The 21270-nt window shown below is 37.0% G+C and overlaps 2 protein-coding genes and 1 pseudogene across 3 annotated transcripts; all 3 read right to left on the bottom strand.

The window, feature by feature from the left end:
* Window positions 1-876: 876 nt before the first annotated feature.
* On the bottom strand, window positions 877-9626 carry LOC108824799 (fucosyltransferase 6-like; annotated as a pseudogene).
* Window positions 9627-12000: 2374 nt separating this feature from the next.
* LOC130500076 (uncharacterized) lies at window positions 12001-13202 on the bottom strand. The gene is made up of 2 exons (XM_056994779.1): window positions 12873-13202; window positions 12001-12822 (listed from the first exon to the last, which is right to left on the bottom strand). Exons 1-2 carry the CDS (start codon window positions 13200-13202, stop codon window positions 12001-12003), a joined length of 1152 nt encoding a protein of 383 aa, XP_056850759.1.
* A 2759-nt stretch (window positions 13203-15961) lies between these two features.
* On the bottom strand, window positions 15962-19990 carry LOC108828741 (CLP protease regulatory subunit CLPX2, mitochondrial). 2 transcript variants are annotated; one of them, XM_056994599.1, is made up of 15 exons: window positions 19309-19989; window positions 19163-19224; window positions 18970-19079; window positions 18815-18898; window positions 18555-18601; window positions 18213-18287; window positions 18050-18127; window positions 17609-17671; window positions 17417-17487; window positions 17228-17327; window positions 17012-17116; window positions 16674-16736; window positions 16482-16604; window positions 16198-16350; window positions 15962-16120 (listed from the first exon to the last, which is right to left on the bottom strand). In XM_056994599.1, the coding sequence occupies exons 1-15, from the start codon at window positions 19891-19893 to the stop codon at window positions 16076-16078; spliced, it is 1764 nt and encodes a 587-aa protein (XP_056850579.1). In that variant the 5' UTR covers window positions 19894-19989; the 3' UTR covers window positions 15962-16075. The 2 variants fall into 2 exon arrangements, with proteins under 2 accessions (XP_056850579.1, XP_056850578.1); XM_056994598.1 differs by lacking the exon at window positions 15962-16120 and having other exon boundaries at window positions 16141-16350; window positions 19309-19990.
* Window positions 19991-21270: the final 1280 nt, after the last annotated feature.

Genomic DNA, 21270 nt, shown 5'->3' with positions numbered 1-21270 from the left:
AGACACAACTTTTTGTTCCTTTGGCAGACACAACTTCTTACTGTTGCAACTACATCTTTATCATGTTCATTGACGTTAATTTTTCCAGCGTCCAAAAATGACTGATGCTAGACGCAGCGTCCGTCCTAACGCTCAGACGCATGTAGTTGCGTCTACTAAACGAACAAAAATATTGTTTTCAGCTGTATAAAGTTGCATCTACCAAACGAACAGAAATATTATTAGGTCCGGCTTGAAAATGGATGGATTTTGTGCCATATAATATTCTTTTTATATTAATATAAATGATTTTAAAATTGGACCCTTGATTTGAAGAATGTTAATATTTAAGGCCTTAAAACCGCAAATAAATTTTAATTAAAAAAGGGAACCTAGGTGTATTTGTACCTCCAGCACTACCACAAAGCCGGCACTGCCTATTGTTGATTTTGATAAACAATTTGGCTTTTAGATTTATGAGTAGTCAGCCCTATCTTAAAATCTTTTTAATGTATAAAAAGTTGTATTCATAAATTCATGAATAATCTGTTATATTTTCAAACATTTATGGAGGTTTATTGAATTGATTATTTGAGAGACTTCTATATTTTTCTCCAAAAACTTCTTTTATAAAACTTGGCATTTATAAAAATTGTTATAAATCAAAGGTTATTAAACTGATCATTTATGTAAACTCTATAAAATCTACCTTTATTGGAATGTTGGGATTCCATCAATAATATTAATCAATGTTTAGTTGGGATTATCTAAGAAATGATTTGTAGTTAAAATTCAACGGAGAAAAACTCCACCCAAAATAACACCTAATAAGATGGTATCTTTTAAAAGAGAAAAATCGTTTATCTTCTTGTTTAAACCTTTGCTCAAGAAAAGTGATCAAACAAACTGAATCATTGGTTGTTTTTGTGGGTGTGGACTTATGTTTTCACTGTGTTTTTGCTCAACTTTCCCCGAGTCAGTTCCCTATTCTGCATCATATCCATGGGAAGGAGAAGTAAGGTGACAAGGTTAAATAGACGTGGATCGAATACACTGCAAATCAGGAGCTATGACATCCCTTGGCTGATACAGTAACCATAGTTTTAATCCTAAAATACTATGAGAAACTTATCCAAACGTTGAGCTAGTATTCGTGACAACGTTATCACTTAAATAAAAAAGATACATATCTGTTAGCGTCTTTTGGTCGTGAATCTTCTCATCTATTTGTTAATACTTTTCTTCCTTGGTTGATAAACTTTGATTATCTCTACTATTGATCTAGGTTGCTTGAACATGTTTTTCAAGTGATCAGAGTACTCTGGATACAAAGATGTGACTGACAAGAACATCTTTTTTTTTACCAAACCAAGTTTTTAAATAAAGCTTAAACCTTGACAAATGAGATATTGTTCAACAAGCCAAAAACAACCAAAGAGGCTAAAAACGTTAGCTGCAATAGGAGCTAAGCGAGAAACATAAACACAAGGGATAGGTACATCCATAACACATAAGCAACTTTTGACATAAACATCACAATGACTAAATGTTGAAATGAAGCAAAAAAGATCAGAAGAAATACATGGTGAATTACTGCCCAAACATGCTGCGGCAACAAGTGCAAAGAAAACAACAAGGAATCTGGCTATAGAGGTGATCATGCACCATCTTGATGAGCCTGTGAACTGTGAAAATAACAGCTATAACTTTCTAACTTTGAGATACATTGACTTTTTGTTTCTTATTGTGCAGCAACTTGAGATATTAGCTTCTTACTTTGTGTACATGATAAGACCTGGTCCATAACGTTTGTATATATCATGAGTCATCATTGAAAACCTATATTTGAATCTTGAGTCTCTTGTCTGCTCTAGCTAATTGAGCTTTATAGTATTTAGTGATCATACTCCAAACTTGATCAGTCGGGTGCACTACAAGAAAACGCGTCTATAACAACGACCTATTACGAGGAAATTATTTCCTCGTAAATTTACGTGGTTTTTACGACGAAGTTACGAAGAAATAAATATTCGTCGTAAGGGAGTTGTAAATTTACAACGATAACATTTTGTCGTAAACCCAATGTAATTTTACGAGGCTTTTACGTGGAAAGCTCAATTCGTCATAAACGCATTGTAAATATACGAGTGATTTACGACGAATCATGTAAATGTTACTTTTGGTGAAAACGTGCATATAGTGTGGTTTAAAGTAACTAACTTCGTTGTAAAATCATTGTAAATTTACGAGTGATTTACAACGAATCATGTTACCATTTTTTTTGGTGGAAACGTGTATATAGTGGGGTTTAAATAAACTAACTTCGTTGTAAATTCGTTGTAAATAAGATGTAAAAACGATGTAAAACCATAGTAAAGCTTTTCGTTGTAAAATCTATGTTATACCTTCACCTACCAGATACGAAAATCGTCTATATATATGATCATTTCTCAATTCAAATAACACACAAACGAAATCAAAGAAAAAAAACCAGAAAAAAGAAAACACAAATGGCTGATGGCTATAATATTTACGAGTTACGAAGTTGGATGTATTCACATAAAGATGATTCCGGTAGAGTGACAGATGCATTTCTAAGCGGACTAGAGACATTCATGCACCAGGCGGGCTGTACACCGATCACGCAGGAAAGCGGTAAGATGTTCTGCCCTTGTCGGAAATGCAAGAATTCAAAATTTGCTCGTAGTGAAACTGTATGGAAGCACTTACTAAACAGAGGATTTACACCACAATATTATATTTGGTATCAACATGGGGAGGGTTATGGTGGAAATGAAGCTAGTAGTAGTAATAATTTTGAGGATGCGGGTAATAGTGAAGAACCAAATCATTTGCATAATGAATTTAGTTATCATCAGGAGGAGCAGATGGTAGATCATGATAGGGTTCAAGACATGATTACTGATGCATTTTTAGAAACAACTACAACAATAGCTCATGAAACTAGAAATGTAGAAGAACCTAATTTGGATGCAAAAAGGTTTTATGAAATGTTAGATGCTGCAAATCAACCAATCTACACTGGTTGTAGAGAAGGTCTCTCTAAATTGTCTCTAGCAGCTAGGATGATGAACATTAAAACGGATCATAATTTACCTGAGAATTGCATGGATGCTTGGGCGGAGTTGTTCAAAGAGTATTTGGCAGAAGACAACGTGTCAGCTGAATCTTATTATGAGATTCAAAAATTGGTTTATAGTCTTGGGTTGCCTTCGGAGATGATAGATGTTTGCATCGACAACTGCATGATCTACTGGAAGGATGATGAGAAGTTAGAAGAGTGTCGATTCTGCAAGAAACCACGATTCAAGCCGTAAGGACGTGGGAGGAATAGGGTACCGTACCAAAGGATGTGGTACCTACCAATTAAAGACAGGTTAAAAAGATTATACCAATCGGAGAGGACTGCTGCATGGATGAGGTGGCATGCTGAACATGTCCAGAAGGATGGCGAGGTCGCTCACCCATCAGATGCAAGAGCGTGGAAACATTTTAACAAGGTATACCCAGATTTCGCTGAAAATATTCGGAATGTCTATCTTGGGTTATGCACCGATGGATTTAGTCCATTTGGTATGTCTAGGAGACAGTATTCTTTGTGGCCAGTTATTCTTACGCCGTACAACCTGCCACCGGACATGTGCATGGAACAAGAATTTCTATTCTTGACCATATTAATCACTGGGCCGAAGCATTCAAAACGGTCGTTGGATGTATTTCTTCAACCACTGATACATGAGCTAAATGAGTTGTGGTCAGAAGGGGTAAGAACTTATGATTGTTCCACGAAAACCAATTTTACGATGCGAGCAGTTCTGCTGTGGACGATAAGTGACTTTCCTGCTTATGGAATGTTGTCTGGCTGGACAACTCATGGAAGGTTATCTTGTCCATATTGTCATGGATCTACGGATGATTTTCAACTGAAGAATGGTAGAAAGAGTTGTTGGTTTGATTGTCATCGTCGATTTCTTCCCATTGCATATCCCTACAGAAGAAATAAGACATTGTTTAGGAAAAACAAAGTTGTCAGAGACAGTCCTCCTCCATATCTCACCGGCCAGCAGATCGAGGAGGACATTGATTATTACGGAGCTTAGAAAACTGTGAAGAAAGGAGTAAACTGGCATGTTCCTGGAAATATGCCTGATGGGTATGGGGGTATGTCACAATTGGCATAAGAAAAGTATATTTTGGGAGCTACTTTACTGGAAAGATCTTCTTTTACACCACAACCTGGATGTGATGCATATAGAGAAGAACTTTTTGACAACATCATGAATACAATACTGAACGTCCCAGGGAAGACAAAAGATAACAAAAAGTCAAGGATGGACATACCCGATATTTGCTCAAGAAGTGAGTTACATATCAAGAGCAATGGAAACAGTCATGTTCCCATCTTTCGATTGTCATCAGAAGCGAAGTCAACTTTGTTTGACTGGGTTGCATCAGAAGTGAAGTTTTCTGATGATTACGTTTCAAATCTGTCAAGATGTGTTGAACGAGGTCAAAAGTTCTCAGGAATGAAGAGTCATGATTGTCATGTGTTTATGCAACGACTACTTCCATTCGCTTTTGCTGAGCTCCTTCCAACAAATGTACATGAAGCACTTGCAGGTAAATATTAATTAATAATATACATATAATATATATATATATATATATAATGAAATGTTACTAATTTGGGTTATATTTGCAATGTACAGTGATCAGAGCTTTCTTCAGAGACCTTAGCACATGTACGTTCAAGGAAGAAGTCATCGAACAACTTCATGAGAACATCCCGATCATAGTGTGCAACCTAGAGAAGATATTTCCTCCATCATTTTTTGACGTCATGGAACATCTAGTTGTCCACCTCCCGTACGAAGCATTACTTCGCGGACCTGTTCACAACGGATGGATGTATCCATATGAGCGCTCTATGAAACATTTGAAGGGGAAAGCAAGAAATCTTGCAAAGGTGGAAGGTTCGATTGTGGCTGGAAGTTTGACAGCAGAAACATCTAACTTCACATCATACTACGTTGCTTCAACGGTTCGTACGAGGAAAAGAGTTCCTAGAAGATATGATGATGGTGGAGTACCGCAATCTTATGCAGTAGAAGGTGTTCCTGACATTTTCTGCCAAATTGGACGGTCTGGTGGTAAACTGAGAGAAGTATGGTGGTCCAGTGACGAGGATAAGCATAGTGCCCACACTTATATTCTGCTCAACTGCGAAGATGCTGTAACGCGTTCTTTTGAAAGGTAAATAATATTCGTGTGTATTATATGATATGATGTTAATTAATTATATGATATGATGCATTTGTTTAATTTGCAGCTTGTTTGTATCTCAAGTTGAAGAAGCAATACCAGGAATATCTGCAACCGAGGTGGATGCAAGGAAAGATAAGCACTTTGTCAAGTGGTTAAAAGGACATGTAATATTAACATATTAAGTAATCTTTGGTACTATTATTGATAATGTAAAATTCTAACAGTGATGTATTAATTTGTAGGTTGATTATGACGATCCATATTATCATGTATGGTTTCATGATTTGATCCAAGGTCCAGTAGCAAAGGTCACCACATCATCTATGTACTTAACACGAGGTTTCACTTTTCATACATATGAGTATGAGAGACATCGGGCAACAAGAAACTATGGAATATGTGTGAAAGGTGAAACAAACTTTTACGGGATCTTGCAAGAGATTATTGAAGTGGAATTTCCAGGGTTCTTGAAGCTAAAATGTGTCCTCTTCAAATGCGAGTGGTTCGACCCCGTGGAGAACCGTGGTGTTCGGTTTAACAAATTTGGTGTTGTGGATATCCATTCTGGGAGAAGATATAACAAATTCGAGCCTTTCATCTTAGCTTCCCAAGCCGAACAAGTTAGCTTCTTTCCATACCCTCGCCTTCGGAGTTCTGGGATAAATTGGTTAACTGCTATCAAAATTACACCTCGTGGACGGATTGTTGCTGGAGAAGAACCACCTTTGCAAGAAGAAGATGCAATCAATGAAGTTGAGGTACCTGATCAACAAACTGATGAAATTCTTTTAATCGACCCGGATAACCGTCAATATGAAGATCTTCCCGAAGATGTGACGGATGAAGCACGTGAAGATGAGTTCGATAGAAGCGATGATGATCATTGTAGTGGTGTTGATGAGAACTCAAACGATTCTTCATGATGTAAAATATGTAACAAATGTTGTTTTCATTATAAGATCTTATTTTCATATGTGTATCAAATCCTATTTTATATAATATGCATTAAAAAAAAGGAGTTTATGGTTTGAGTTGGAAAAAGATGTTGAATGTGTAAAAGATATGATATTATAGATATGTAAGTTTGGGGTTTAGGGATTTTGATTTTCGGGGTTTCACATATTTCGTTGTAATTTCGTTGTAAAAAAAACGCGGGCCTGGTACTTTCCTCGTAAAACTTAGGTTCGTCGTAACTTCGTTGTAAACCATGAATCGGAGTTTAGGGATTTGATTTGTGGTTTCATACAGGCGTTGTAAATACGTCGTAAACAAAAAAACGCGGGCCTGTTATTTTCGTCGTAATTCCTGAAAGCACGTGTCCTCGTAAATTCGTCGTAAACTAAAACACGGGCCTGGTACTTTCCTCGTAAACCAAAAAATGCGGGCCTGGTATATTCCTCGTAAATTTACGACGAATTTACGAGGAATGAGTTTTCTATACATATGCAACGCCTCTGAACGAGGCTTCCTCGTTCATTCCTCACAAACCTCTCTCTGTCTCTCTCTCTAAGGTAACTCCTCTCTCTCTCTAGTTAGTTTTTTTTATAGTTAGTTTAGGTGGTTAGTATAGGGAATTAGTTTAGAGAATTAGTTTAGGGAATTAGTTTAGGTGGTTAGTATAGGGAATCTTTTTTAAAAATAATTAATTAATAGTGTTGTGATTTTTTTATTTTTATTTTTTAAATAATGTAGATCATGGCTCCTAGGAAAAAACCACCACCGACTTATGATGAGATGTTTGGTAACGGTGCCGGGACGTCTTCTTCCGGCGGCCGAACATCTTCTGATGCCGTTCCGGACTCTCGAACATCTCAGAGAGTTTGGAGTCCTCCTCCTCCCGCACCTCAGATGGCTCCACCTCCACCTCCTCCACTAGCAGCTCCGCAGGAGCCCATCCCAGGGGCAGATGTTCATCCAGACTTGCGGGTGCCTCCTCATGCACCATACGCAAGATATACGGTGGAGGATTTGCTTTCCCAGCCTGGACGGGAGGGTATGGACGTTTTGGACCCCGATAGACCGCCGGGTACTTATTGGTATGTACATTTGTAATTTAAAAATTTCAAATCATTTTTAAATATTTTTAATAAACAAGTTGGTTCAATTTGCAGGTTTGGGGCCAACAACCGTGTTTCCCGGAGCGTTTCACAGACGATGAAGGGATACTTAGACGGAGCTTATCCAAACTGGAGCTTGACTCCAGATCACGTCAGGACCACTTGGTTTAAACAGTTTGCGGTAATTTTTCAATTTTCTTTTTAATATTTAATTTTTTTATTTTTATTAATTATTAATTATTAATTATTAATTATTAATGGTTTCATAATTTTGTTTGTTTCAGCAAAGGTGGCACTGGTCCTTCGGAATCACCGAAATGGTGAAGAAGGAATTCGAGGCAAAGGCGAAGACTCGCCTTACCAACACGGTCTCGGATTGGAAGGATAAGTGGGAGATCTACGGCTATGACGGGAAGCCCACTGGGGTCACCAAGGATGTATGGGATGGCCTCATCGCCTTTTGGAAGCTACCCAGCTCAATCCGGAAGGCCAACTCCTGCTCCGCTTCCCGTAGAACCAAGGATAAAGACGGGAATTTTCCTATGGTTCATACCACCGGGAAAAAACCTCATGCCGGGATCCGTCTTGAAGCTGTAAGTTTTAGTTGTATATTTATTTTATTAATAAATTTGAATTTCAATATTTAATATTTTATTATTGTTTTTTGTAGTATGAGAAGACCGGAGTCATGCCATCTTTGTCCGACCTCTTCAAGATGACTCACGCCAAATCGGACGGGACTTTTGTTGATCCTGCATCCGAGAAGCTCTTCAACACTGTGGCTGCTCGGATTGATGAGCGGGAGACGCAACTCACCCAGCAGTCTCAGAATGGATTACCCGTCAAATTGACGACGGAAGAGGTCGACAGGATCTTCGAGGAGGTAAAATTTAAAAGCAAGTTTAAATTAATTTTACTATTTCAATAATATTAACTATTTAATATTATTTTTATAGGTCGCTCCAAGAAAGAAGGGCCGGACGGTGGGAATCGGTTCTGTTAACGAAGTCGCAAGGGCGACTTCGTCAATACTCTTCGAGACGGGACCAAGAGACTTCTCAGATGCAGGCTCGATTGGATACCCAGCAGGAGCGTTTAGACTCTCTCGAGAACCTGTTGGATATTATGGCGATGGGGAACCCGACCATGCAGAGAGCGTTGGCGGCCAGACGAGAAGCTCGCGGGATGCAACAACGGGATCCCGAATCTACCGATCCAGTGGGAGCGGGAACGAGCGGAGCGGGACCGAGCGGGACCGACTACTTCGATGATGTATCGCTCCCGTAGTTTTTTTTTTATAATTTCGTTTTGTAAAATATTAAAACTTAAATTTTATTTATCAAATATTTATTTTCTAAACAATTAATTTTTTATTATTTGAAATTTTAATTTTTATAATTTCCAATTTTATTATAAATAAAAATAAAATAATAAATGAAATTAATATAATAATAATTATACAAACAATGTAATTTCGTCTCAAAGTTTACAACGAATTTACATCGAAGAAGTCGTAAATACGATGTAAACTATTACATCGAGTTTACAACGACGTACATGTAAAGTCGTCGTAAATTTTACAACGAATTTACATCGAATATTTACGTGTATTTTACAACTAAATGTTTACAACTCCTTTACGACGAATCTTTACGAGTACTATACAACGAGTGTTTACGTGGACATTACGACGAAAGCTTTCCTTCTCGTTTACGACGAAATCATTTACTCGTAAATGTTACGTGGCATTTACGACGAATCTTTCTTTACGACAGACGATTAACAACAAAACGCGTTTCGAGGTAAATTCGTCGTAATCCCCCTTTTACAACGAATTTACAACGAATAGCACCCTAGTAAATAATATGTTTTCTTGTAGTGGTGTCAAGTGATGGAACGCTACTTTCTGCGAGAATAACTTCATCATTTCGGTTTTAAAAGTTGGATTAACCATAGAGATGGAAGCAAATATTGACTTTAATAATCAACCAAGGAACCTTATCGATCATATCTTGATCATTTGAGCAGAATAACATCTTATCTTCATCCCTTGAATCATGTAGGATATGAAGATATATATTTTGTGGATTTGAGTTAGTGCTAATGGCATGATTGTTCAACATTGTTCCATTTACTCAGCTTTTCATCTTCCACATTATGATTATATATTTTGCTTTTTGTTGTTTTTATCGGGTAAAGAGTGTGTTAACATATAGAGAATATTAAGTTAAATTTTTTTTCTTTATCTCAAATTTTCTATAAATTCCACTGTAAACCCCTCCTAAAAATTTGCTCAAATCCCATATTTTTTAAAATCCATTGGATTTAGTATATACTATAATTCTTTCAAATGCTCAACAAATTCAAATAATTCAAAATAAGTTAATAGTTGCCCCAAATACATAGCCACTAGGTGGACGGCCGTCACGCTTGTGCGAGCATTAATATGATTTTAGTTTTGATAATTGCAGTTTTATGTTTCAACATTTGTGGCTTTATAAACATTATTCAATTTTCATTGTAGATTGGTGTTTAAAGTTATATCATATACTAGGTGAAGACCCTTGCCATGCACGGGATGAAAACTTTGTAAAATTTATGTAACTTATATGTAAAACTAAGCAGGTATTTTTATTGTTACACTACAAAATTAAAATATCAGTTATACTGAATTAAAAAAATGTTATTTTCTCTGTTTCTAAGCATAGGTGATGTTATGGAATAGATAGAAATACAGTATCATTTGAAGAGTTTATAAAGTTATTACATAGAAATTAAGAAAGGGTTGTAATTTATGACAAAGATTTAAGGAGTTAATCCAAATATGTTGATAAGTACTGTACATTTATATGGTTTGTGCCACAAATTAATTAGAATAATTTATTTGGTAAATTTAGATCATTATTCTATTTATAAACATTATATACTGACAGATTTTTAGAAGATTTATTTTAAAATATATTGTATATTCTAAAAAGATATATATATATATTTTCTAAAAAGATATATTCACTACCTAATCTAGAATACTGCATCATGTTTTACATTTAATATGTAATATAGAATAAATATGTTGTGATATATTGTTTGCCTATGGAAAACATTAATTAATACATGTCTTCATATAGTGAAAAAATAATTATTTACATAAAATATAAAAAACAATAATAAAGTACATTTGGTTTTGACTATGCATATAGTTTTGTCTTATATACACAAAAAAACATTATATCAAAGCCTTGTTCGGAAACTCGATATGCGCTACGTGTTCGGCACATACGGGCCTAGCGATTTATTGAAAAAACGGAAAAAATCGGGTATTAAACGGGAAGAAATTTTTTATACTTTTATATGTATAATACCACATTTTATACGTATAATAAAAAAATGTATAATATATGTTTATAAAAGATATATTATTAATATTAGAAGTCATAGATTTATAAATAATTAAAAATATACCAAATAGATCATAAAATGTAATTGTACTTTTTTAATCCACATCCATTACAAAATATAATTCACTTACAAGATACACAAAAAAAAATATATTGTTTTGATTTTGAGAACAACCAAAAAAAATCTAGGATTGCACTTTCAATCCTCTGTTCTTCAATAATCAAACAAATATATTGGCTCGATCTTGTAGTGGAGTTGATGTGTTAGAAGTTACAACCTCATACTTACCTGAAAATGAAAATAAAAAAAGATGACAGTTAAAATCTGAACTAAAGAAGCTAAAGAAAGACAAGAAATCAAGTTTTACTCTACTATTGAAGAGGCTCAGAATCATGAAAGACAGGATCTTCTTGGAAGACATCAGGTTCAAACTCCATGTCCACAATATCTTCATCTTCTGACTCAAAATCATCATCATACAAATCTCTTACTCTTGGAGCTTGGGTGGTAAGCACAAAATTAACATCACTGTCCATTTCTTCTACATGCTCCACAAGCCAATCTGCAACAGTGTCTTCATTACCATCATCGATGACATCAACATTGGTTTCTCTTATCTTTTTTGTGGTTGTTAAACAATCTTGCATTGAATTGGACATAGACTAGACTGTTTAGCCTATTCATATCTAGCCTTTTTTTTTTTTTGTGTGTCTACAACAACAAAAATGATATTTAGTTAGATATAATATCAGTGTAGAAACATACTGTAAAAAATAACTAATACACTGACCGCTTCAAAGCTGCTCCAGTTTCTTTCACAGTCAGAGGAACTAGATGTCAAAGCAAGGATCCTTGTTGCTAACTTCTGCAGATGTGGTGTACCACATCCATACGTAGACCACCAATTCCCTGAGGTTAAACAAGTTGAATAGGAGATAAGCAAAGTCTAACTTAAGTAAAATATTTTTTAAACGAAGATAATAAAACAAAAAAAAACAAACTTGGGTCAAATTTTTCCTTTTTCTCGCAGCCTTTCATCGCCAAGTCTCTACCAAAGGAGCCATTTATGTTCTTGTATAGATTAACTTCATGGTTGACAACTGAATCTTGCTTTTCAAAATCACCATGATAGAATGTCTCTACACACATGATGAATCCATCCATTACCTCCAAGTCAAACTAAATATTGGGGTCTTTGTAGAAGTAGAATGGATTGAGAAAATAAGCAGCCATACGCAGAGGAGAATCCAACCTACCTTTCATCTTCTAGTCAATGATCTTAAAGATAGGCTGGTAGTTCTTCTCCAAATGTCAGTAGCTTCTTTGATAGAATTCTTAGCCACTGAGAGTCACCATAAATAAAACCAAGAGAAGGAATCTTTTCTCCATCAGCAAGCCTCAGAACCTTCACTATTGGACTAAATACTTTCAAAACAGTCGTAACATTGTTCCAAAATGAACAACTCATCACAGTTTCAGATGCTAGCTTCCCCTTTGCAGTCTTTGAATGTTTGCAGTCATGCCATTCATCACTATTAAACATGTTCTTCAGCTGTGCCTTCTTTTCGAATAGACTATTAAGTGTCAAGAAGCATGTCACGAACCTTGTAGCTCCTGGCTTCACAATATCTCTTTTCGTATATGCTCTCATCATGTTTAAAGTTGTATGATGAGCATACACAAATATAGTGAATTTTTTTGCTTGCTCTATAACTTTAGCAAAACCAGCCAGCTTGGAAATTCCCTCAAGCATCAAATCAACAGTATGAGCAGCACATCCAGTCCAAAATATTCTTGGTCTCTTCTCCTTAAGAAGCCTAGCAGCTGCTACATTGTTGGTGGCATTATCTGTGACAACTTGCATAACCTTCTCAGCCCCTAAATCTTCAATGCATTTGTCAATGTAGCTAAAGATATATTCACCAGTGTGAGCATCTTTAGAAGCGTCCTTTGAAGAAAGGAAGCATGTACCCTCTCTTGAATTAACACACAGATTCATGACGCTTTGTTTCTTTCTATCAGTCCACGCATCCGTCATAACCGAGCAACCTTCTCTGTCCCATTCCTCTTCCAGAGCCTTTAACTTTTCTTTTGTCCTTTGCTTTTCTTCATTTAGCAAAGTTCTCTCAGCTGATATAGCGTAGGAGGTACCCATCCAGGTCCAAATTGTCCTAAAGCTTCACAGATTTGCCTAAACGCCTCATTGTCAATGGCATTAAATGGGATATTTGACTGATTCCATCGAGCACAATACTGGTGGACAGCATGTGTCTTCTCCTTTGAAATAGCATCATGGAGATTCTGCTGTCGTGTCTTTGCAGCTGTTGACACTTCAGGATTAATGGGGTTCGCAAACTGATCCATAGGACCTTGGAAGTGGGGATTTTTAAGAGTTCCAAGCTCTTTTGTTAGCTCTTCAATGACAGTGTCCTTGTTTATATCAACCTCTGCCCTCAAAGCTTCCTCATGTTTCCTCTTCATACTTTTCTTGTTCTTCGTTTCAGCTAAAGTTTTCTTACCCTTCTCTTGATCTTCTTTAGTTGACTTTGGACAAGCTGCAACATTTCCTTACAAATGACCAATGTGCTCCTTCATTATGAATATACCACTAGAGAACTCTTTTCCACACAATAAAACATTTAACTTTGTCAGGATATCGTGCATCACACAAAACTCCATAATCCCATCCTACATCATTTGAGTTTCTCTTAAGACGTGGAGGTGAATTTGTTAGAGGAATATTCATTCTTCTTAACCTGAATAATCAAGCAACAAATAAAAAAATTACAGTCCAAAACAAAACTCACAAATTTAAACTAATTTAAAACATTTGTCAACTTTAATAAGAGTTGCCGAATTCTTAGAAATAGTTTTGTAAATAAAAATAAATAAAATTCAAGAGACAGAGACAAGGAAGAAGACAAAAACAAACAAAAAACAAACAAAAGAAATAAAGATAAAGACAAGAGACAAAGACTAAAGAGATTAAAAAAGATACAAACATCACTAAGAGACAAAATAGATGAGATGTAGAATGATAAACTAGAACCGCAGCAAACTCCAAAAGCAAAAGACCTAAGGATTTTACCCGAAAACCGATTAAAAAGAGGTTAAGAGCTAAGAGGGGAAGGAAACTTATGAACGCAAATTCAAAGCCTTAACACCTCTCCTAGCACTTCAAAACAGATCCTAGACTAAGGGTAAGCACACGCAAAGCCTCCTACACTCACCTCACACACTTTTAAAAATTTATCGGTTTAAGCCATTTTCTCTCTCTAGAAAGAACAACAAGAACGACTGAGAGAGAAAGCTCTGGGAGGTTTCTAACTTCAAAAACACATCCTAAGGGTTCTATTTATAGCCAACGAGATGGATGAGAGCTCTTGACACATGTCTCAACACTTGTCACCAATTTTACCATGAAATTCATGCATATGGGTAAATACATTTAATCAACTCCTTTTCTTATGAGCTTCTGCAAAGTCATTAGCTTTACCTTTAAGTTCAAGTGTACGAAATTTCAGCTCCAAACTTGATTGGCAAGTCACTTTGCCACATAACCCATTTTAAGGCAAAAATGAGTGTATTTGCAAAACACATGGTAAACCAATGATCTAGGCTTGCTCCCCATTATTCCTGTAGACTATCTAATGTTCTGAATTGACCAATGCATGCACTCCTCCGTGCCTGACGTGCTCCCCACTCAAAATAATTTTCTTCATGAAGGGCTTTTTACCACTTTTGGTTAGTGGACTGCTCCACTCACTCCAGACTTCAAATGAATGCTCCAGCCTCCTCCATTACTTCAATTGGGTCCTAAATGAACCTTAGATGTCAAGGTTTTGGTGTAGAAAATCATTTCTCCAGCCCATGTCTTCTTTGCCATTTATAGTCCATTTCGGGTATAAAATGTGTCTTCTTGATTTTTTGCTCTCTAGATGTCTCTTACTCCTGATTTCTTCACCCAAAAATCTCTTGATTTATTCCACACCTTGTCCAGGTTTGAAGGAATTTTTTCTCCTACATGTGACATGTTCTATTGGTTGATCGGATGTGTTAAATGGACTATTAAGGTACTTTCTCTCTTCTTTGACTTTTCTTGACTTTTGACTCCTGAGCTGACCCTTTCCAAAACTTGTAGAAATGTAGAAAATACTCCTTTGAACTTTTTGTCATGTTTGCACATCTTCATTTTGCTTCCTTAGCTCTTAGATAGCTCATCCCGACCATATCGGCAATATTCTTCTTCTTCTTCTTCTTCCGGACCATCTTCATTTTGGCTCGCTCCAACTTCATTCTGGCTTGACCAAAAGTATTATTTTATCCCCTACTGATGATTGAGATTGAGTCCTTCTTGATTTGCACACTTTGAAATTTTTCCATGCTCAGCCTTGCCCGTTTCGAAGCTCCAGTTATGTCTTCTCGACCAACTCTTGTTTCTGCTCGACCATTCTTCATAATGCTTCGACCGAGCCTCTATTTATGTCTTCATATAGCTTTGTATCCAATTGTAGCTTGATCTGCGTCCGTTGACTTGCTTTGACTTGATACCCTAGACCATGGATAACGTCGTAACTTACAGAATCTATATTTTAAGAAAGACAAAAGAGTTGGTCACCCTAAGCTAACCCATCACAAAGTGATTAACTTCCATTCACGTGAATATACACTTCATTAACAATAATTGACAAACTCAAGTTCTAAAATCTACTAAGCTAATTTTTTTTACAGAATTATAAAAGAAATAAACTTAAAAGACATGAAGCTGGGAAATTTGAGAAGAAGCTTTAATAACTTAAAACATGAATGATTTAGTGTTATTACCTTGAATCTGGTAGAATAAAGATTTGCAAATGATGAACGAATTTGATTCACGGTGATTTGTTTTGGATTCACTTGAATTGAGGTAGAGCAATTGAAACTACGGTTGCAGAGATTCTCAATTCTGTTGTCGGGAAAGATAGGTGATGACTTTTCACGTGTTAAAAAAAAAAAACAGAAAGATCTGTCACTTTTTATTTTTTTAAATACTAATGGACTTTAATATTAGGCCTAATTTAACTAAGTATTATGGCCGATTTGTTTTGGTTCCAGCGATTATATGCTTATAAAAGGGCTCCGCGGGTACAACTCAGTTTACTGTAGAAACCAATCGAACTGGTTCAACTCGCTACGGTGAACATACAATTTACGATTAATCGGCCAATTAATCGGCTAGGCGGCCGATTTTTTGAACAAGGTATAAAACTGTAGCTTTACTCTTTATTTCTTTGTTAATATATCTGAACACTGAAACACTCATGCCCTATTATATAATCTAACACAACTTACATCCTCTCACAAGATTAGTTCAGCTACAAGCTCTGAGCTCTTTTTGTTTCAGCCTCCTTCCGCTTCTCCTGTACCATCAAACATTTTGTCAGCTCTCGCAATATATTATCGTGTCTAAATCTAGCACGTGTTGCACGACGCTTACATTTGACTCTGTCTCTTCAAAATATTGTTGCGGAACATCATCTCCTTTAAGGATTTTTGCACCACACCCTGGTGATCCTACTGAACCAACAGCCTCTTCATCCACCAAGACCGCCTTTATACTCTGTGATCCTTCTGTCTTGCTATCTGGTACCTGTTTAGTATTCAAATTTAGCATTTAAAGGCACCAACACAGTTGTTTTTAGGGGCATATATGCAATGATTTTCAATAGAATATGTACGTTGAAGATTCAAGGACTATAAGGGTGCATTCCTCAGCCATACCTCGAACATTGCTTCTGTGAGGATACTTTCCAGTATAGACCGTAAGCCACGTGCACCAGTGTTCTTTGACATGGCCTTCCTCGCGATTAGCCTCGTTGCACCTTCAGTAAAATGTAGTTGGACCTAACAAAGAGGGTTAAAGCGAGGAAAGAGGAATATGCAAGTAACTGTTGAGTGATAAATATGAGTTACATTGTTCATGCGAAACAACTTCTTGTACTGTTTGCCTAATGCACTCCTAGGCTCTGTTAAAACCTACATAAGGAACGAGAAAGAGTTATAACTGGTTAAAGAGAAAGCTGCCTCAGATAAAGAGGTTTGAAGGAAACACAAGATGCAATCCCGTACAGCCATCAGTCGCTTACTAGAGTGGAACAAAGATAAACAATATTTAGCAGGGAGTAATAAGATATTTTGTAAGACACTTAGTGTGATTGTAAACAAGGGCAAACTAAACGACAGAGGATTTTGTTTAAAAGGCCATTCCATAAGCATAATAAGGATTCATAAAATTAGTAGAAACAAGCTACCTGTACAAGCTGGTCTTCATTTAGTGCAGATAAGCTGACTAAGATGGGTAGTCTTCCAACGAACTCAGGAATGAGACCATACGCAACAAGATCCTCACTTTGTAACTAAAATAATTATAAGTGCAGTTTTGATAAGACAGTGAACAAGTTCTATCATTTTGACAATAAAAGAGTAAAAATAGGATTTTAAGAGTCATATAAAAAAGTATTCCTTACAGATTCCAACAATGAGGATGTTACAGCGGCACTACTGAACCCAGAAGTATTCATGTTTGTACGAACCGAAGCACCAAAACCAATAGAGGCATCGTGTTGCCTGACCAAGAGATATATATATATATATAAAGATGAAACAGAGAAAATGATACAATTAACAGATTTCGCCCCAGACTAGAGAGAATTTACCGCTCAGAAACAGTTTTCTCCAGATCGATAAATGCTCCACCACAAATAAAAAGGATGTCTTTTGTATCCATCTGCATATTTGATTTTACGTCAAAAAAGAATAAGCCTTTTCACGAACCGGAGTATTTTGACGGGCTGTGTCACAAAAGTGTTATTTAAAATGCTTGAAAACATGACTTTTCACGCATTTACCTGAATGCTATCTCCTCGAGGATCTCTCCGTAATCCTTTCTCTGGAATCGGGACACTGACCACCTGCAAAATTGTTATTTAATAGAAGCTGGAACTTTCGATTTCTGGACCACACTACATTGATCATCCATACGGTTTGCTAAAATTTTAAGGCATATAGTAACAACCTGTTTTTAATCAATAATGTCTGAGCATATATGTAGCTCTTAACTAAGGCATCAAGTAAATGTTAGCTATCTACAAGGGAATAGAGCCCCTGTGTTTTGTTTCCGAATATGCAGTCTAATTCAAAATGAATACTATACATAAGCACATGTAATGTAAGACCTGATCAAATGTGTATCAACACGAAGGCGAGCAAGGAATCCCTAAATGTTTATATCAGCAATCTACATCTACACGAAGTTGAGAACAATAAAAGATAAAGTAGGAAATGCTTACAGTTCCTTCAAGCAATTTCAGCAATGACTGCTGGACACCTTCTCCAGAAACATCTCTACCACCATTTGAGCTATGAGACTGAAAGAGAAAAATAGGTTCCCCACGTGTTGAGTCATTCATTAATCATTTTAGGATCAAGGTACGGAGTGAAGAAAACTTATACCTTCATACTCATCTTATCAACTTCATCAATGTACACAATACCCCTTTGAGCTTCTTCTACATTGCACCCAGCTTCCTGCAGTAACAAAAAAACATAAAACATGAATACTGTGCAAGCATGCGCAACAAGGTTTTTCCGGATTCAGAAATAGAGTTGACAAGATGCAAAGTTTCTGAACTATTGTATCAGTGGTGAAGATGAGAAAAAAGAGCATTTGTAGCTTCCGAAGTAGTCTCCCAAACACTATCCAGTAAGCAGTTATAGATGACATGTCAAAAGATGGTATAAACTATAATGGTATGAAAAACAAGAAACGTAATATGAGGTGATAGCAGGCCATACCACATATAGCTTGTAGAGTATTGATTCCACATCTTCACCGACATAACCTGCCTGGACAAGAAGCGTAGTTTTAGTTGTGCTAAGTAAGATCAAGGCTTGTGTAAGGTCTCCTCTTAAAACCATCCAGAAAACGTCACTCCATTTTCCAAAAAGATTTTCAAAAATGGTAAGACATCCTGTTGCTTCTCAGATGTACAGCATACCAGTAACTATTAATCATAGTCAATAACCCAAATCTGTGAGGGACAGGTGGAAGCAACTTGCCTGAGTTAATGAAGTGGCATCAGCAATGGCGAAAGGAACATTGACAATACGCGCTAGAGTTTTTGCCAGTAAGGTCTTTCCTGTTCTTATAATCAAGCAAGAGGTAAATAAATAGCTCCAATCCTAAAGGAACATTATAGCTGACACAGACCTGAACCAGTAGGGCCAAGCAACAAGACATTGCTCTTATCCAACTCCACTTGATCAATGCTATCATCATCATCCTCCTCCATACCAAGGTTGACTGATTCTGAACCCGACCTGGGCATCAGAATAAAAAGAATAAGCTATGTAGTAAGGCACATATATATATAAAAGATATGATAATGGGATGGAAGACAAACCCTTTAAGCTTGGAAGCATGATATATTCTTTTGTAATGATTGTAAACAGCGACAGAGAGCACCTGCACAAGGAAAAGGAAAAGGAAAGGAGTGTAAATGGTGGGTGGAATTTGAAACAAACTAGCTAGAACCGAACCGAACCGAACCTTCTTTGCCTTATCCTGACCAATGACAAACTGGTCAAGCCCCAGACAGATTTCCTTGGGTGTCGGAAGCTTCATCACGGGCTGCTCACCGCCATCATCATCATCATCGTCTTCGTTTTTGAGACCTTGAATCTTCCAATTCCTAGGAAAAGATGTCTCATCGTCATCATCATCAGTCCCTTTCTTGACTTTACCTAGCTCGATAAAGCTTCCTTGAAGGGGAGAGAGCTTGAAGGGCCTGAAGTAGAAAGCGGTCTTGCATTGGGGACAGAAATTAACGGCTTGATAGATCCCAGGCTCTCTGGCTGTGAGTGACAAAGGACGATTGGAGAAGACGACCAGCATCTGGGCGGAGCAACGAGGGCAATTCACGTCACTTCTGATGTACTCGTAATCATCGCCGCCGCCGCCGCTGGAGTCGTAAATACGGCGGGAGGAGAAGAAAGGGGTAAGGGTGTTGGAAGAGGGGCGTTGGAGAGGGATGCGAGGGAGAGTGTCGGCGGAGAGAATGAGTCTGAAACTGCGGGAGACAAGAGATGTCTTCCTCGACAGAAGTCTGGAGATGGATAAGCTGCTACACAACATTGTGATATTCCACTTCTCTTCTCCCTTTCCCTTCTCTTTTTTTTTTTGTTTTTATTTTGGATTTTCCTTTTCCTTCTTCACAAACAAATACACGCTTTCTTTCTCTCTTTCTCACTTAAATTATACATTAGCATCTATGATGAGAACATAAGTGGGTAACATTACTTACAACTTATGAGTTTTACCCTCAAGTACCTATAGAGATGGCATTACGTACAACCTGGACCACGGACCTGATCCGACCTGTAGCGGGTGGTATTAGGACATGCATATTCAGACCCAAAATATTGCAAGCTTCGCAGGTGATTTTGTGCGGAAATGAACTTAACGCGGGATGGCTCATATAGAGTCTGCTTGTGACCTAATGTCCTGTGAGTTCTAGATCATGTGCACGTTGTTAGCTAACTAAGGAAATAGATCTGTTAGATCCTCCATGTAATAAGATCAACAAAACAAGATCTAAATTCCAAAAGTACTTTTTTAGTTAACATCTATTTTAATCTTTCCGAACCGGGCATAACACTGAGTTACAAGATAAAAGTGAGTAAAATCGGTACATCATACAACCGGTTAGTTAAAAGATGTTTGATTACACAAACAAGTTGTGGGTAGCAACTTCAGGCCTTACATCTTTGTCTTCTGGGTTCTGTTAATCCGGAAAGGAGTCGAAGCAGCGTCGCTCTAATCCACACTTATAATCCCACTGAGATTGAAGCATGTATAGGAGAAAAGTTCCATACTTGAGAAATAAGAAACCCACCAAGAAAGTGGGTTTGAGGTAGCTGTTGCATAGATATCCAAAGAAGCTCTAAACCTATAAAAATATATTAGTAGAGACACACTATCAATCAAAGGTTGGTAATGGGAAAAGCATCTCCACCACAAGGTGTAACCGAGAACACAACAAGCTGTAGACCACCCTGACCATACAAGTTGCATCGCCTTATGCCGATTTCGAGAACCGAATGACGGCCTCACTCTGTGACTGAAACACATGACAAGGTGAAAACGGGCCAATGACAATAACAACAAGATCATAACACCTTTAGGAGAAGCCATCGCTTCCACCAAGGGGATCGTAATACCAAATGCCGGGAGTGTTATGGTATTTTTGTGATAGGGTCGTTTTAGTACTACAGAACACTAGAAGAGATTGTATTTAGAGAGTAAGAAATCGAGGCATAAGAGATGTTCTTATTGAGTTTATGATTCGGGATTACAACGTGGGTGTATAAACCTAGTTCTATCGCCTAAACTTTAATCTCTTAGCCTCTAAAAGTCGATCCCTTATTCTAGGGTTTGGACTCCCCTTTTATAGATGTAGACGTTGGTTTAGAGTAGTGGAACTCTTCCATAATTGGAAAAATGGAAGTTTTC

The sequence above is a fragment of the Raphanus sativus genome, chromosome 9 (assembly GCF_000801105.2).
Source record: "Raphanus sativus cultivar WK10039 chromosome 9, ASM80110v3, whole genome shotgun sequence".
In the NCBI taxonomy this organism is placed as follows: domain Eukaryota; kingdom Viridiplantae; phylum Streptophyta; class Magnoliopsida; order Brassicales; family Brassicaceae; genus Raphanus; species Raphanus sativus.
Note: the sequence above shows the minus strand (reverse complement) of the source record. Positions and strands in the feature narration are given on the sequence as shown.